General features: G+C 40.9%; 1 protein-coding gene across 1 annotated transcript in view; it reads right to left on the minus strand.

Moving 5' to 3' along the window:
- The window catches only part of LOC124577761 (sodium channel protein Nach-like), a 193,071-nt gene extending 176,692 nt beyond the window's left edge, over nucleotides 1-16,379 (minus strand). Inside the window, exons 1-3 of the mRNA XM_047131226.1 lie at nucleotides 16,273-16,379; nucleotides 2,665-2,871; nucleotides 48-66 (exon numbers count right to left, since the gene is read on the minus strand). Of these exons, the coding sequence (XP_046987182.1) occupies nucleotides 48-66; nucleotides 2,665-2,871; nucleotides 16,273-16,379 (333 nt within the window). The remainder of the gene's footprint in view (nucleotides 1-47; nucleotides 67-2,664; nucleotides 2,872-16,272) is intronic.
- Between the last annotated feature and the right edge of the window lie 2,730 nt (nucleotides 16,380-19,109).

Consider the following 19,109-nt stretch of genomic DNA (forward strand, 5'->3'; position numbering starts at 1 on the left):
TGGATTTAGTTTGGAATCTATCGACTGAAACTGCAGATTCATTTTACATCTAAAAGTGGGCAAAATCTTTATTGGAAACCTTAGGCATAGATTATAACCTCAAAAAATTATTTTTTCAAGTGAAAAGGGTGGCATATCTCATATGCTTATGGCTACTGTACTGATTCTTTTTTGTGGTAAGTTGTCATTAGTTGTCTTCAAATTATTATTACTGCTTACTGGCGTTTTATGCCAGTAGGGTAGTGATCCTGTTAATACGAATGGTTTGCAAATATGGCGTGCGGTAGGACTATGTATTTCCAGTTTTAAGTGTTGTAGATTATAAGAGAATCTTATGATACACTTTATGCTTGTCTTTCACTCACTGCACTAAATGATAGCCATTAAACGTTAATTGATGTACGTCTGCACAACATTAAATAAATAGAGCGAAACGAGAGTTTATAACTTGCTTTTCAAGATCTTCTCGAATTATCTCGAGTATTTAACAGAACATTTCGCCCTCCAGCTCATATATTCGTAAAACTTGTCTGGATATTGCGATAACTGAAGACATAGTGTATAATACTCGCCACGTTCTTTACAAGGCAGGAAAGATCATTCGCATGCGTTCGACGTTTCTGTAATAGCAGAAGCCGCTATGCAGCACTCATATCCAAGCACAGAGGCGTCATGGTATCCACCCCACCCTAAAAGGTAAAAACATAACCTACTTCATACACAGAATAGATTCTAACGTAATCTATTCTAACCTCCTTGACCCTGCCAAAAACTGACGAAGGAGATCGTATGCTCTATGACCACGGTGTCGGCCGATGTTATTGGGTGACCTCTGACGACGGTGTCCGACGACCATTGTCAGTGCTGCTGTGGATGCGGCCTAAACCTGCCAGAATCACAAGTACAGATATCCGGCGTTTATTCTCCGGTTAGGCATTATTACGTATGCGTACAACGCGCTTTCCACGCTATTCCGAGACTAGAATTTACAGCGGCTGCTAGCCAGGAACTGTACATCTGGTAGTGTAGCGATCTGGCAAAAAGTTTTCTGTCACAATTTCATTTTCTTGAATACACCGAGAAGGTAATGTGTACCCTTTCTTACCTGTTATTCCTGCTAGTCGTTTATGTCCACTCTGATAATTTGAATCTAAAGATCTCGTTAACAATTATAGTGACACTGATAATTCGCACACCCAATCAACCACATAAACAAGCAGCGATTGGTATTCACCCGTTCGGATTTATTCGGCTCAGCTTATATAGCCCGGTCCCCTTTTGTCTGCATGAAAGTTTTTATTTCTAGATGCTATGGAGATTTGTCTGGTAGAGACATTACATACACTAAGAACACATTCAAAAATTAGCTTATGATTCGTTCAGAAATCAACATCGAATGTGTTCAAAAATGTTTAAAATCCAACTGGGATGCGATTCAAAATCATACGAATAATCGATAGACCAACGTGCACTGGATGTTAGGTTCATTGTGAAACAAGGTTCTTTTCTTCAAGAATATGAATCAGGCGCCCCCTGAAATTGCCGCCCAGGACAGATAGCCCAGTTTGCCCCTTGCTAGATCTGGGCCTACCTGTTCACGAAACCAGTACTGGATTATGCGTGCAATATGAACAAAGGCCTTGTCATCTTGGAACACAGCATTACCATTGGGGAACAAACACTATACCATGGGATGGACATGATCACCCAAAATTGCAGTAATGTAGCCTTGCAGAGAAACCGTGGTATCTATGGATTCCTCGATACAGCTGCCCAAATCACCGAATAGCCACCATGCTCCACTCTTGGGATGTAAACTCGGACAGAGGCTGGAAACAGTGTGAAAGGAGACTCATCCGACCAAATGATACTCTTCTATTGCTCCATAGTCGAGGTTTTATGGCATTTGCATCACTGATCAGTGGTTTTGGAACTGCAGCTCGCTCCACAATTGTCTGCTTTCGGAGCTCCCTTCATGTTGTTTTGGTACGACAAGATTTGTGAGTGCAACATTCAGTTCTGAAGAGATTTTTGCATCTGTCGTCCTCTTACTTTTCTTTACATTCTTCTGCAATGGCCGTCCATCAGGGTCACTCGAAATATGCTTTTGTCCGCGTTGTGACTTGGCACATGACATTTTTCCACTTTTCCTTTATGGGGTATAAATCTTCGATATGGTGCCTGTCGAAACACCAAACACTTCGGCTACCGTGATTATGGAAGCATCAACCATATGAGCACCAGCAATTTGACCATGTTCGAATTCACTTAACTCCAGCATTATGCACATACAGCCACACAGACCACTGTTCTGAACACGATTGACACTTGCAACTTATTCCAGATTTTGCATAGGTGCTGTTTGTGGTCAAACCAACAGTCCAACCTGCAGGCTAGAATGGCACCAGCACTTTTGTTCCAGGATGCATTTCTTGCAGCGTTTCCAAATGTTTGTCCAACCCCTGTGGTTTGGAAGTTCTAGAATTCTACACCATTTTCGAAAAACTTAGCTTTCATGCTATTTTATTTTCCAAAAGGTAACTGTGAAATGTGGAAGTTGATATATGTGACAGCACAAAAGCTGCTGCACGACCCCGTCTCCTCCCCCTTGAATCTGCACCTGATAACAACATTTGGCTACAGCAGAATCAGGTTACAACTTACGATTGTTCATAAAGTCGTACGGCATTGGTGAGGTGAACTTTGTTTATGTTGCAGACAGTGACGGCGGGATACGGGACGTTCCAGATGGGGTAGTGAGTTGACTCCACTGTCGTGATGGTGGGGGACGTGATGTACTGGGACCACACCAGGTTGATCAGGATGCTGGCCGCTGTTGCTCCAGCGGCACAGCCAAGCAGCCAAAGCACCCTGTAACATACAGAGTGACAGTCAATCGTTGACCTATACAGAGTGCGAACTTACCAGTGTACATGTGGATGAGGCCAGTAGATGTTAATTTCCAAGTAACGAGAAAATCGGCATGAGAGTAGGAGACAGTTCGTTCCTTTCAAATAGAGTAAACATTTTTAATTGAACCGAGGAAAGGGCATAAACAGGTAACGCAAAAGTGCGTTAACATTAGAAAATTCAGTATTTCACGGAATAATCTGGGTAGAGACGTAAAAATTGACATACGTCCTTGAAATCCTGGGTGTGTATGTACTAATGAGAGTTGCATCGGCTGCTGGAAGTCTTATTGACTACTAGTCGCACAACAAAATTTAAGATAAATTCTCGACATAAATGGTATAACGGCTTGTTTGTAGCATTTAGTCTCTTCTGCGAAATAGTCCTCATTTCATACAAGATGTGGTGTCTTATGGAGCTGATAATCATTTAGAAATGATTTTAGTTTTATTGTGCCGCAATACAGCCGTAACAAAGTATTAAGAGGCCTATGCACTTTCTATCATTGTAGGATTAATAACAATAAGATACTATAATAATGGATTCCAGTAGAAGACACAATTCTCATTTGCACATACACACACAGTTACAAGTTAACAGGTGTAGAAACGTAGGTTTTCTGCTGAATTGAGTGAGCGAGCTCGGCCTACCTTCGTGACGTACGCGCCGCGGCCTGCCTTTCTCGTGGGCCTCGATTAATAAATAGTGACACCGCATGAGAATTGTTTATAAAATGAGCTGTAGGCACGCTGATACGTTACAGAACCGCATCATCCCTAGCCTGGCTGATTAGCACCTGTTGGAAGGTAAGACTTCAATCCGTGTGATTATTGGTTGTGGTGTTACCTGAAGTCGCATGTCTACCACGACTATCCGACCTCATTAGAGAAGCTAAAAAACAACACCTAATCGCAATGTCTCACCACACCTACCGATTAGTTTACAGTGCTCTTCAGAATACTCTCTCCCGAATACAGGCATTGTTTATGAATGACAGTTAATACGGTGAGCATGTGTCACAAAGAACTTTATCACCAAACAATGGGCACAAGAGATCTCTCACGCGTGTAACAGTATGAGGTTAGGAATGATGCGATTTTACAACGTATCGGCGTACCTCGCACCCCCATGCGGCGTCACTGAGATGGACTGTCCAACGCCATATGTTAGCCAGTGTTTGCAATAGGTTTTGGTTTCAGTGGAACTCCTTGTCATTTCAGGCATATGTGTCAAGTTTTACCCCTTTCCCTACAATATTCCGTGAATTAGTGCATTTTTAATTGTTAACTGGCTTTCGGGTCACCCCTTATGAGCATTATCACAAAAGTTTTGAGGACTCTTCTGCTCCTTTGCACCACTTCCAAAAAAATCCATTACTTCAACGTGCAAAACGTTTACGGTATCAAAAAGAGTTTTAAGTGCAGATCCAACCGTTACCTTGAGCGACCGAGTCTAGCATTGGGAAATCCTTGTACCCTCAATGGCCCTTAGCTGGTCCAGTGAAACAAGTCAAGACAGAAATTCTGTTGAATATGCAAATCTGTGAATAACCACCGCTAAAGAAGAAAATGCTTTTATTATGAAGATCAATTGCCAAAATGCACCTACGAGCACTCACAGTGAAGTGTTGGAGATGATCAGCCACTTATGAAAATACTCTGGGCTATTATGCGGTGGTAGGATGAATTTCGTATTGAAAACCAATGTTTCGTCACCTTTTGTTGAGGCACGCAAGGAGCATTGTAGTTTCTTTGAAGGTCCGATCAGTGACGAATGTAGCGGCTTTCGTCCGAGGGAAGGCGGGAGGGGAGGGGTATGTTAGAGGCTTCAAATTTTGATGATACCATACTAAAAATAGCAATGGTATTAATAGTTAAAAGTTTCGTTAATCTGTGACATTTATTTAAATTATGTGTAAGTGTTAAGTAGCTGTAGACTAAATTAATCATCATTTCTAATAAAATTCCTCTTGCCAAACTTTCTAAATCCGCACTGTCTTTGTGTATATGTTCACAAGCCATCATTAAGGACCAACAGCATAGGAATACAGTATGAACAATGCTGCAAGTACTCGGCCAGCGGTTATAAACAACATCGGGTATTTTTGAAACAGGTTGCTCTAAAGCACACTTAATTTCATGCAATACATTTATTATTTAGGAGAAGCATGAAAAAGTTTATAAATGTCCGTAACAATATGTTGGATGCGTTTTATTACATGGTATTCATTCCTACAGTTGACTGCAGCAACTGACAAAAACATGTGCTCTGCAGTGAATGTATGGTAACACGCGGCCTCTTTTCTCTGATAGTCGAGCGCAGACGCTTGTGACAGAATACAGAACCACTAAAATAAGCAGCACCATTGAAAGAGCCTGTTACTAATTTGTCGTAATAAAGAGCGAAAACTCCAGGTAGGAATATCAGCAATGTAGGAAAAGATAAGACTGCAACTTACCGTAAAGACGACACGTTAAGTTGCAGAGAGGCACAGTTAAAGGACACTTACTTAAAGCTTTCGCTCAGCCTTCATCAGAAAAGGGAAACACACACACCTCACCCATACACGGATAATACTTGTATCGCACTCCGTATATCGGCAGCGATTCTTGGAACATTTCCACAACTCCTTTTAGCTCCATTACTCCACTTTCTTCAGGGTAGTTAGCTAGGAAATCAGCATCATTATTGTTGGTCATTCTATTTTCGCATCTGCAATACTTGGATAAAATTTTAAAATCAATTACCTTGCCTGTGTTTCTTGCTATTGCAGTTGCAATTCCATTGAGTCATGATACAAACCACTGCGAACTTCTATTGAAGCAGTGGCTGTGTCTATAATGGCAATGTTAACCTTCAATTAAAATATGAAGTGAAATAAGTGAAAAGAAAGCCCAAGTGATGGAAACGCACGAATTGTGAATATGCCAGTCGTATGCGGAAGACCTTGGATGAGGTGTTAACTGTTGTGATTAGTGGAAAGTTGTTATTAGATTCCGTGAATTATCTGTGACATACGTGTGGAAAACCTTCTTGTACTACTAATGAGGTAGTAACGAAGTAAAACCTCAATCGACTTCTGACAATCTTCAGATCTATTATCATTTGTAAATTATACTTCCGATTCGGAAGATCCGGAGGGGTAACAACGTCACAAGTTGGACTAACGCGTTTCCTTTTCAGGAACTGACTCATTGATTTAGTCTAATACATGTTTGTTGGTTTCATATCATCAGCCCCAAAAGATTCCGAGATTTGATGATCATCCCAGTTCTTGTTCCATCCCACTTGCTTCTGCACCAAAAAGGACTTTCCTTCTTCCACCTTTCAAACCATCGAGATCTTCACCTTGTCTTCCTAACCGTCGTGCAATTTCGACGACGGCGCTTTCATATCCCACCGGTGAGTTCAAGAATCGCATTTTGAACATTCTTAATTACACCAAACTCTCTCAGTATACATGAATGGACACTGACAAATGCTATAAAAACTTATCTGATTATGCAAAGGACAGTTATTGTAATAAAATACCGATATGTCAGTAACTGTGATTTGAAAGTGAATTGCTCTTTCAATTTTAAACCCGTGTGGGTTATCAATAATTTAAACTTATCAACTAATTATCTGCGAAATCCATATGATGCTGACTGGTTTGCAGTCAGACAAGCAGAAGGTTGACGAGTCTTTCCCGGGGTTTTCCACGGTTTTCCGGTGAGATCTGCCCAAACAGGGAGACCTTAAAGTTAAATTTCCATGGCAAAACTTGTTGTTCTATTGTACCCGAACACACGGTATCATCGACCTTATTGAGCGGTAGCTTGTTGTCTTATGCTGCCTTTAACCATTGTATCTGCTGCTATTGTGTTCTTCACAGCATTTGGTACTGAGTACAGTGCGTGCTTGTCTTTAGTCGTCCTTAGTAGTACAAAAATGTGTTTATTATAGAAATTTCATTACCACGAGGGGCGCCATGTAATGATACAAGAGATGAGAAAAGTGCTAAATTTGAAATGGGCTGTGTATATCAGCAGTGCTGAATATTTTACCACACAGACGTGTTCAACGAACTCGGCGCTATGCGCGCTTGTAAGTTAACGAATTTGCGGCAGCGAAAGAAAGAGAATAAACCCTGTGTAGGCGATACTACTCTTTGCTGATACAGCATCCTTGTCACTGGATTAACAATACTATTTACCACGACTTGAGGTACTGGATAAGAAAGACGTGTTCTCGGAGCGGATCTAATTGTCTTGTTGCACGGCAGACATTACGGAATTTGAGAATTAAGTTTACTTATATAAACGCTGAGGCGTAATATCTTGTGAACAGAAATATGAACGTGGTTGTTTTGTTAAAGAGAACTATGGTATAGTTAAATAATTATTCAAAAGTGAGCAATTTCATCATTTTAACAACTTTGGATATTTGTGCAAGTTTACATACGTATATATGCACGATTAGACATTCGTCTCTGCGGCTTTGTTAGGGTTAGTTCTAGTCTGCACGTGATCCGGTTCCTTCGCAATAGATCATCTTTGCATTGGAACTGTAATTTATTAATATTTTCTTCCCACAAAACTGAGACGACTGCATTCATACATCCCAGAATGGCCTACGAGTGTAGGCTGTCACGTACGTATAACGTGAGAAATAAATAAACTTTACAAGAGAGCGGCGTGCAACAGCAGCGATGCGGTAGGCGGCAGCTACAACTTCGTAGCACTGCCATTGGATCTTTAGGGCGACTGTAGGAAACTACGTCATACAAGTAAACTTATTAAACATAGGCATAGCTGGACAGCCCTGAAAGCTTAGATGGGTTTAAAGGCACTCTTAATTAAGTGGAACAACTTCTTTGTGAAACAACTTAAAATTTCACTTAACATTCAACATTCCAATTTTAACACTTCAAGTTTAATATACATTGAAGTAAACTGCACTTTAAATTTCTCTCCATTTATTCTTCTGTCTCCATATTAAAAGATACGATCCGGCCATTCCACGCGTTAAATTATTTGCTGTCAGAGATATTCTTCTTGCGCAAGACGTCGAGCGTACTCAAAGAATACATCTCCTGCAGTGGTTCTCAACTTTCTTCAGCTGAGTTTCGTCTTGATGCCTTCGAACGGCGACCAACAACCCCCCCCCCCCCCTCCTCCCTCCACTCCTTTTCCCCACTACGTGCCATTTGAAGCACGAATATTCCTACTTTAAACGCAATCAAGGAATATCTTTGCACTTTGGTAACAAACGCAACTCGCATTTGGGAGGATGGCGCTTCTAAAACCGTGCGGTAACCCACATTTACATTTTCCATGATTTTTCTTGTTCGCTGAAGGTGAATGTCGGGACGATTCCTTTGAAAGGACATAGCCATTCCACATAAGATTTTCTTCCTCATCCTAGCTCGTGCTCTGTCTCTAATGACATCATCGTCTATGGCACGTTAAAACCTAGTCTTCTGTCCTTTCTAGAAACCATTCTATGTACAAAAGACTGTCTTAATAACAACTCAAAAAACAGGAATTTTTTTAATATATAACAAATTTGTATTAATCGTAATTAAATCTATGTGTGTTCAAAATACGTGGAGGGGGCAAAAGGAAAGGAAAAGCGAAGGAACTAATGATATCAGGAGAAAGGAAAGGAACAGAGAAAGATCAAATATCATGTGCATGGGGATTTGGTGCGGAATCAGCGGCGACGAGCTAAAATGTGTGCCGTACCGGGACTCGAAACCGGGCACCCCTGCTTACCTGCTGAACCCAGACACAGTGTTTATCATCACCATCCCCAGTCGACACACAATCCCAAGTAGTGCCACCTATCCGCAGTCACCGTCCATGTCCTTCACGCTCACTAATTTTAGGTTCCCATTGGAGGTCGAAGGTAACGTGCATCGGCACTCAAGGCTGTCGATTCATTGCCCATCGAGGCGAATCAATTACATGAACAACCTCGAGGGCAGATGCACATTTTTCATTCGAACTCCACCGGGAATCTAAAATTAGCAAGCATGGACGACATGGACTTTAACTGCGGATAGGTGGCAGTGGGTGGGAATGTGAGTCGACCAGGGAGCGTGTCGAGATAATTGCGCATTTACGATAAACTTGGTTTGTGGATGGCGCAGTGGGTAACGCAGCTGCCCAGTAAGCAGGGAATGCCAGGTTCAAATCTCGGTCTGGCACTCATTTTCCCTCGTCACCACAAGGTTCCAGTGCAGTTGACATCATTAGCTCCTTCCTTTCTCTTCCCTATCGTTTCTCCTCCCTATACCTTCAATTACTTAACCACATCCAAATTTTTCAGCGTTTACTTTCTCAAAACTAAATAACAGATTTCACAATACCGAACATATGTGAGTAGAAATTGATATTTTTTTCAGAATAGCGCTCATTGAGAAAATGGCCAAACAATTATTTTAATCAGATGAATAAATTAATTAAAAATGATAAATTGTGGATACAGTAAGGCCTGATGGGGAAGATTTATTTAGATGGAATAATTTAAACCTTAATTAGCATCAGATAGGAGCACATACTGTAAAAAGACAATGGAAAGTATAAGGTGCGATCAGAAAGTTTGAGGGCATTACTGCAGAGTATACAGGGTGTTACAAAAAGGTACGGCCAAATTTTCAGGAAAAATTCCTCACACACAAATAAAGAAAAGATGTTATGTGGACATGTGTCCGTAAACGCTTAATTTCCATGTTAGAGCTCATTTTAGTTTCGTCAGTATGTACTGTACTTCCTCGATTCACCGCCAGTTGGCCCAATTGACGGAAGGTAATGTTGACTTCGGTGCTTGTGTTGACATGCGACTCATTGCTCTACAGTACTAGCATCAAGCACATCAGTACGTAGCATCTACAGGTTAGTGTTCATCACGAACGTGGTTTTGCAGTCAGCGCAATGTTTACAAATGCGGAGTTGGCAGATGCTCATTTGATGTATGGATTAGCACGGGGCAATAGCCATGGCGCGGTACTTTTGTATCGAGACAGATTTGCAGATCGAAGGTGTCCCGACAGGAAGACGTTCGAAGCAATTGATCGGCGTCTTAGGCAGCACGGAACATTTCAGCCTATGATTCGCGACTGGGGAAGACCTAGAACGACGAGGATACCTGCAATGGACGAGGCAATTCTTCGTGCAGTTGACGATAACCCTATTGTCAGCGTCAGAGAAGTTGCTGCTGTACAAGGTAACGTTGACCACGTCACTGTATGGAGAGTGCTACGGGAGAACCATTTGTTTCCGTACCATGTACAGCGTGTGCAGGCACTATCAGCAGCTGATTGGCCTCCACGGGTACACTTCTGCAAATGGTTCATCCAACAATGTGTCAATCCTCATTTCAGTGCAAATGTTCTCTTTACGGATGAGGCTTCATTCCAACGTGATCAAATTGTAAATTTTCACAATCAACATGTGTTGAGAATCCGCACGCAGTTGTGCAATCACGTCATCAACACAGATTTTCTGTGAACGTTTGGGCAGGCATTGTTGGTGATGTCTTGATTGGGCCCCATGTTCTTCCACCTACGCTCAATGGAGCACGTTATCACTATTTCATACGGGATACCTTACCTGTGCTGCTAGAACATGTGCCTTTACAAGTACGACACAACATGTGGTTCATGCACATTTCAGTCGAAGTGTTCGTACGCTTCTCAACAACAGTTTCGGTGACCGATGGATTGGTAGAGGCGGACCAATTCCATGGCCTCCGCGCTCTCCTGACCTCAGCCCTCTTGACTTTCATTTATGGGGGCATTTGAAAGCTCTTGTCTACGCAACCCCAGCACCAAATGTAGAGGCTCTTCGTGCTCGTATTGTGGACGGCTGTGATACAATACGCCATTCTCCAGGGCTGCATCAGCGCATCAGGGATTCCATGCGATAGAGGGTGGATGCATGTATCCTCGCTAACGGAGGACATTTTGAACATTTCCTGTAACAAAGTGTTTGAAGCCACGCTGGTACGTTCTGTTGCTGTGTGTTTCCATTCCATGATTAATGTGATTTGAAGAGAAGTAATAAAATGAGCTCTAACATGGAAAGTAAGCGTTTCCGGACACATGTCCACATAACATATTTTCTTTCTTTGTGTGTGAGGAATGTTTCCTGAAAGTTTGGCCGTGCCTTTTTGTAACACCCTGTATGTAACGCAGCGCGACTCCTATGCGGGTATATAAGCACCACCATTAGGGAAGGAACTGGTGTGACATCCGTGTCTTCCCGACATGCTTGCGGTAAATACGGGAAAGTCAGCTACGATGACGTCATTATCAAACCGTCCAAAATGTTTTCTTGGCTGCCGAAGGACAAATAGTGGTAGACATCCTTCGGAGAATGAGGGAAGTGTATGGGGCAAAATAACTGTCAAAAACCACAGTTGTGGAATGGTGCGAGTTTCGTGCTGGTCGTGATTCGACAGAAACATGGTCGATCTGGACGGCCAACCTCATCCATTACAGGTCAAATCAAGTGTCTGACACTCTATAGACCTGCTCCATCCCGATGCGATTATCACATCTTCGATCCCTTAAAAATGACCTTGAAAGGTCGACGATTCTTGTCGAACGAGACTTCGTAGTAGGACACGGCGTTCTATCATAGGGGTATCTTCAACATGGTGCGTTGAGGGGGTGATTTTCTCAACGCTCACGGCAATTCTGCCTGATTGGCATATGTGCAAAAACTGGCTGTCAGATGGTAGTGAACACCAACAAGTCAGTCACGCAACATGAGAATTGCGTACAAAATGAGCTGTAGGTACGCCGGTATGTTACAAAATCGCATAGTTCCAACTGGACTATTCATGTCAGAGGTTGAGTTCAATAAACATCATTTCCGACTAACAGCTGTACCCTTTGCAATTTGAGAGGCCGTATAGTGCTGTTCACAACATTGTCCCTCGACTACTGGCTGATAAACACCTGCTGGAAGGTGCGACTTTCATGCAGGATGCTGCTTTACACCATATTGCTAAACGTGTGAAAGATCTCTCGTGCACAAGGTTTGGTGAGGATTGCGTGTTGAGGGGAGTCGGGTGGTTCTATCTCGGCCATGTTAAATTGTATGACTTTAGGACCATTTTTCTCTCTAAACAATTGATATATTATCATGATTTTTTTGTTGTGTTCCTTATATCTTTATCTTCATTTTAAACTGATAAGCCTTAAAAATAATAAAAACTTATTTTAAAAAAATATTTTTTAAAGTAGCTATAAAACTGCAATTTTTTACTTTAATTAAATTTATACCATAGTTCTTTAAAAGATATTCATATTTCCTCACTTTAAATCAACAACTAACAAATAAGGAACAATGAAAAAAAACATGTTGATAACATTAATAGTAGCCAAGAAAATTGTTCCTAACCATTGAAAAACATAGTTGTCGGGGAAACGCAAATAAAGATAAGACTATTAAACAATGATTTTATTGACATGTGAAATAATCGGGTCTACTGCCGGATGTTTGTGTCGCTCTGGCACAATATTTTGGCCACGTAACTCGTTGCCTTCTTCAGGTGCCACCTGAAGAAGGCAACGAGCTACGTGGCCGAAATATTGTGCCAGAGCGACACAAACGTCCGGCAGTAGACCCGATTATTCCACATGTCGATCTCGCCGGGAAAGCCTGAAGAGTTACAATGATTTTATTCTTACTTTGGTACATTCCAACTTCATATGAAGGTCTATTTTGATCTTCTAGTTCTTCAAACTGTTCCTCGATCTTTCTTCTTGCTTGCTGTGTGGCCTGGCGACACTTTTTCTCAATTTCTGTGACAGCTTTGTCCGCTTTTTTAATCCGAAGTTCGTCGTCCTTTTTCTAAAACTTGACACAGTTCTTGCCTGGAGATATGCCTAGATGACTCAAAATTTTACACTTTGCTAAATTTCCTTCATTGAAACTTGTAATAGCTTCTTACACTCCCAACTGAAATGTAGTCATCAAAATGAAAGTTGCTTTTGGTAGCCGCGACCATACAACATTGTTGAACGACTCTGACGGATTTTGCGTTCCACCATGTAGGCACTTATGCAGGAGGTCTGGATGGGCCAAGTCTCTAAACAAGGGTTTTATTTGTTCCATGACAGCGAAAGGAAGATGAGTGTGGTCATTGTGGCCATAAGGCTCATTTTTCTCTTGGGCTTTTCGGAATTTGCACCAGCTTGTCTCACTTTGTCCGTGTCCAGATGTGTCTTCGTTGGTAGCCGTCAAATGAAAAAATTTTGCCCAGACCGCTGCTTTCATGTCCGTTAGAGTTTTTGTAGCATTCCTTCTTATAGCTAGGCAATAATATAGTTGTATTTGATTTATAGCCTCACCAGTAAGGCGGCCACGACCCCCGATTGTTTTGCCGTCGGTAAGTTTTGTTTTCCCAAGTTTCTGTTTCAATTTCCTGAGCCGACTACCCATCCGCTTCTGGATGTGAGCGCAACATTACAATTTCTCAATTGAAAAGTCGGGACCATATGGTTTGGCCTCACAAATCTTTGGGTAAGAAGCACTGTCCCCGTCTCCTAAATAATACTTGTACCACACTCCGTATTTCGGCAGCGATTCTTGGAACATTTCCACAACACCTTTTAGCTCCATTCCACCACTTACTCCAGAGTAGTTAGCTAGGCAATCAGCATCATGATTGTTGGTCATTCTATTTTCGCATCTGCAATACTTGGATATAATTTTAACATTAATTACCTTGCCTGCGTTTCCTGCTATTGCAGTTACAATTCCATTGAGTGAAGTGTGGCCCCTACGTTGCCACGATCCGTCAAATATTGCTGTCAAGTCTCTATTACCATCATTTTCGCCGACACTTTCTTCAACAGCAGCCTCTCTTCACAGACCTCTTTTGCAGCATCTCGAAAGAAAGTTTTCGCCGCTTCTTTAATTTTTCCAGTACATCGGAATGCGTAGGCTAACTGAACATTCTCTTCTGATTGTTTAGTCTGGTAAGCATGGAGAATTAGTAGTGGACACTTCAAAAGAACAGTTACTGCACTTTATTACTATCGGTACTTGTAAGCCTAGCCTGGTTCCAGTAGGGACAGTAAGGGATCCTTTACATTTTGCGCACACCGCAATTTGGCTAACTAGGCTAACTAAACAATCATAGCAACCTTCTTCTTTTCCATATATCTCATATTTAGCCAAGTTACGGGTAAGCTTCTTAGAAGAAGAGCTTGTTTTTAGAAACACAAGCAGCTTCAGTACTAGTACTAGCCCTAGGCTCACCTTCAACAATGAACTTCCACTTCAGATTCACCACAATGCAAAAACTGTTTTTGCTTACATTTACCCCCACTGAACTCACGTTCTCTTTTCTTGTTTTGTATTCGCGGCGTTTTTACATAGTATAAATTTATTTGCTGAGATCTAAATACTGAAATACGAACATCGTAAACAAACTTCATTTTCAATCACCACAAACAAAAAACTGGAAACAACAAAGTAAACTGGCAGCTGTTTTCATCATTGTTGCCAACAGTATTTCATCAGTGTTACCAACTAAGCTTTCAAACAGCTACACTATAGCATGTAGTCACTAGCGAGTAAAAAGAAGGTTGAGTTCATGAAAAGTGTGCGTTGCTGGGTTTCACTAAAACGCTTGTAAAACGGAAACCACTCAACATAAATTAATAATTTTGGTATCAATTTAAACCGAAATATATGCGTAGCAAAAACGTGCAAGAAACAAAAATAAAAAATTTTGAACCAAACAACCATCAGACTCCCGTTGAGCCACCACTTGCATAGTGCTTTGCGTCCCAGTTTCCCAGGCCTCAATCTGTGCGTTTACTAGTTCTGGACTTACCTGAAGTCTCAAGCCTACTGCGATTGTCCGACCTCATTAGGAATGTTAAAAGATAACATCGGATGGCAATTTCTCACCATACCTTCTGATATAGCTGTGTAGTCTTACCAGATTTGTCACCAAAGGCAAATAGTTGTGCCCAGCAACTGTATTTATTTTAAATAGTGAAGGGTGCAGCAATCAGTCGGAGATGATATTTATTGGATATCTAGATTTCGGTTACTGTGTGACCATCTTCAGGGCAGTAAATGTAAATTAAATCATTAAAAACACTTTTATATGTACATGGTTCCAACTGGACTATTCATGTCAGAGGTTGAGTTCAATAAACATCATTTCCGACTAATAGCTGTACACTTTACTATTTGGGATGCCGTATAGTGCTGTTCACAAAATTGTCCCTCGACTACAGGTATTGCTGATGAATTACGACCGACTTATTAAGCATTTGTATAAAGAACATCATCTTTGCTAAAAATCAATTCTTTTACTAATTATTGTTTTAGTATCGTATCAAGCACCACCTGTTGGTCAATTTGTGCATTTATTTCTGGCTTCAATAAAACGCAATTTCATTTGAAGCATATGAGTCAGTTTTTACTTGTCTACCTACGTGACGTATTGAATCTGCAAAAGTTAACGGACTTTCGGTTCATCTTGTATGTAATGAGTGCAGTCCGCTGATCTCAGGGGTAATGAGAGATCTGTATAATGACCGTCTTTGCTCTGACTAGCATTTCCATATTTTTTTACACTGACAGCAGTGCCTAGAAGTGTGTCTGAGACAAGTGATATTGTATTTAAACACAACTCTTATAAGAAATTGTCTGGTCATCGTGTTTACGTGAAGATGGTCCTTCTTTTCCATTTATAGTTTTACAGTTTTATAACATGAATAATCAACGATCTGTGTACTCCACAGGTGAGACATTCCGTTTTTTTACGACATAATTGTCGCTACAATGGTGATACATGATGGTTAATGATGATTATGTAGAGATTTTCAATTAGATTTTAAATATTCTCAGGGTTTCCATGTTTTGCAGAATAGCATAATTTATAATCATCGTAAAGATTTTACCCCTGGCAGACATTTAGTTTGATGTAGGCATGCACAATATGTAAGTAATTTTATTTGTATTCTTTAATGTATACAAAGTGTTCTTCCGATATCGCCATCGATTGCGTACATTTGTTGTCTACCCTCTGTATCAGATACCATTGGATGGTGTGTATGCCTGAATACCGGTCTGCAAGTAAATGCGTCTGGTTTGCAGCTCCTGGTGTACAACGAGTTGCTCCACCAAGAATTTTATTTCTAAAATGGGTAAGTGACATAAAATTTTCACCAAGAATACTTTTTAAACGAGGTTTGGAAATAACGTGCTGTTTCCGGAATAGAAGGACACACCACACAGGAGTTAGTGATGTCAGCCCTTTACAGTGATTGCACTAACGTTGTGTTAGGTATTTAATAGTACCACAGGCGCAGACATTCCAAGTGAGTTTGTTCGCCGTCCTCACCTTTCAAACCAGTGCCGGCCTTCCTCGGTGATATACTTCAGACCGTGCAGGGTAGTGGCCTTGCAGAACTCGGACAAATGCCGACTCAGTGTATTCACGATCTTCATGGTTCTCTTGCCGCTGATTTTCATTAGAAAGCCTGTAAAGAAAATAACGGTCGTTATATCCTTTTTTAAAAAAGCCTTCATTCAAGAAGCATTTACTTCAGGCTCAGAAATTTTTATGCCACGCAAATAAGAATTCTTAACGTAACAGCAGTGCTATCATATTGATAGGAACGATCTTCCCGTAAACAAGAGACCCCGAAGACGAAAGATTTCGAAAAACCATTATTTGGCTTATCATTCTCTGGGACGTCTACTTTATTGTAGCGTTCATTCCATGTTCGCAAGGAACACCGTTATTTAGTTACAAGCCGTTTAATGGAAAAGTGTCTCCGAAAACCATTCACAATGGAAAATGATAGTCGACATGTAATTTCAACAACGGCCTAACGGGAATTATGGAAATTATGAACGTGTTCGAACTTGTGATCGGGCCAGCCTGTTACAACTTCTGCACAAAAGCGGACGAACTGAGCAGAGCAGCGGGTGACAGTAGCCACCATGGTCACGAAGAAGATGGAGGAAGACCTCCTTTTAGATCTGGAAGGATTGCTGTATGGTCCAGGGATCACTGGCTAGAAGTATATCTAACCCAACTACAAAAAATATAACCCAAAACTTTAAATCAGTGATTCTCGAAACCGTATTTTTCAGATTGGCGGGAAACATAACTTGAGAATGGTGCAAACGATTTTGATGGGAATTCGATTGCGGCATTGTAAATTGAATTCTCTATCCGCGTACATAGTTGTTTTGCGGTATCATAGGAAGTATACTTTCAGTGCATGCTTTTGTCTCGATTTTAACACATCACCATTTTGTTTTTTCAACTACTGTATCTACGGTATATATTGAAAATGACTTGCAGAAAATTATTTTGTTCAGGAATTCCTGCCGATGACCAGTATTCCGGCTGCGAGGGGTTCTCCCACCTGGAGTAGTGGTTACAGGGGCCGCCCGATGTGGAAACAAACATGATTTCTCGAAGACAGAACTGTAAGCAATAAAACTGTATCATCAGATTTATCGTTACTTGTTATTTAACTTGATAAAAAAATCACGAAAATCACCTTCTTGTCATGTGCTCACGGACGGCTACCCCCGTAAGTCACGTATTGAAGTTTTTCAAATCTCATTACAAGCTTCGTGAGCTTGTTGTGAGGATCTAGCAGTGTGCCCTTTCTGTGTTGTAGGAAAAGATACAAAGCAATAAATTTTAACCTCCTTCATATACTGTATGAAAAAGTGAAGGTAGTTCACTCCATTAGTACTAAACTTGTTATCAGTTAACGAATGTGGTAATACTACTTAACACTATGACCAGACTAAGTACGCGGTGGTTAAGTGACTCGCATTCTGCAGGGGGTGGTGGTGGGGGGTGGGGGGTTGGGGGGAAGAGGGCAGATGGGGTGGGGGAGAGTTGGAGGGTTGGAATACCCGGTTAGTAACAACATTAATGTTTCCCACAGTTCCCCGAAATCACTTATCACAGCCCCATGGTTTCCTTTGCACGACACGACAGATTTCCCTCCTTATCCTTGTGCCGTTTGAACTTTTGCTACATTTATGAGGCCCTCGTCGTTCACGGGACTCTAAGCTTCCTTTCTTTACCGAAAGCTAAAGGATAAATGTAACGTGCGGTTTTCATTGTTAACATTTGTGAAATTATTATTTTTTAACAAAGCTTCTAATTTTGTAGGGTGTACTCATCCATTTTCTATAAATCTGCTGCTGTCTCAGGCTCATGTTGTTAAGGGGCTCCAGAAAGGCTCAAAATCATGAAAAGTTCAATTTTTACTTTTTTGCGTTTTCTGAATCTGCAGACTATTACCTTTTAATAGATATATAATTTATTCAATTCCGAAGACTACAACTATTTTTAAATTTTTTTTGAAATGTGTTCTACATGGGTGTGACCCACTGTGGCGCTGTTAAACTGCTGTCAAATGGTGTTATTATTAACGTCCGTGTTCATCAGGTACATTTTAGTGATGTGAGATAAAGTATGTGTTGTGGCTAACCTGTGATGGTTCAATATATATCGCTGGTGTGATTGTCGATTGTTTCATGTTTATTTACTCTGTCGTTATCTCGAAAATATTCGTAATTAATTCTGTTTCTTGAGTCTCTGTTTTGTTGAAGTATAATAATGAGTAAAAGTAAAGTTATTAGAAATCCTCTGAAGGCTTTTAAGAAAAGGAGAAATGTTGGAAAGCCAAAGGTATGTGTTATTACTGTAAACAATAAAGACGATAACCAAGTGAGTGAACCTAACCTCTCAAGTACACCTGCCCATAGCAGTCAAAGTGGGAAAGAAAATACTTCACAGAAGAAGCTTGGTTCAATGAGTGAAAACTATGAATGTTTTATGGGCGATCGGATGTGAATGAAATATTTGATATGTCGGTTCTCAAAGGAATTTTTTCAAACTGTGTAAGATGTATTCATTGTAGTGAAGTTGGTCTGGAACTCTCCATAATAAAGCATGTAGGACTTGCTAGTGAAATACAACTGAAATGTGATAAGTGTTCATACATGACCACCTTTTGGAACAGTGTTGCAGTAACTGCAACCGAAGAAAATTGTAGCAAAATATACGAACACAACAACGAGCGATGCTTGCTTTAGACAAGGAACGCCTTCGGGCTGCAGATAGGGCTGTAAAGAGTGTAGAAATACAAGCAAGAGTAAACAGGAGGAGGAACAAGAGGAAGCTGGAGGAGGAGTTTGCAG

The sequence above is a fragment of the Schistocerca americana genome, chromosome 1 (genome assembly GCF_021461395.2).
Source record: "Schistocerca americana isolate TAMUIC-IGC-003095 chromosome 1, iqSchAmer2.1, whole genome shotgun sequence".
In the NCBI taxonomy this organism is placed as follows: Eukaryota; Metazoa; Arthropoda; class Insecta; order Orthoptera; family Acrididae; genus Schistocerca; species Schistocerca americana.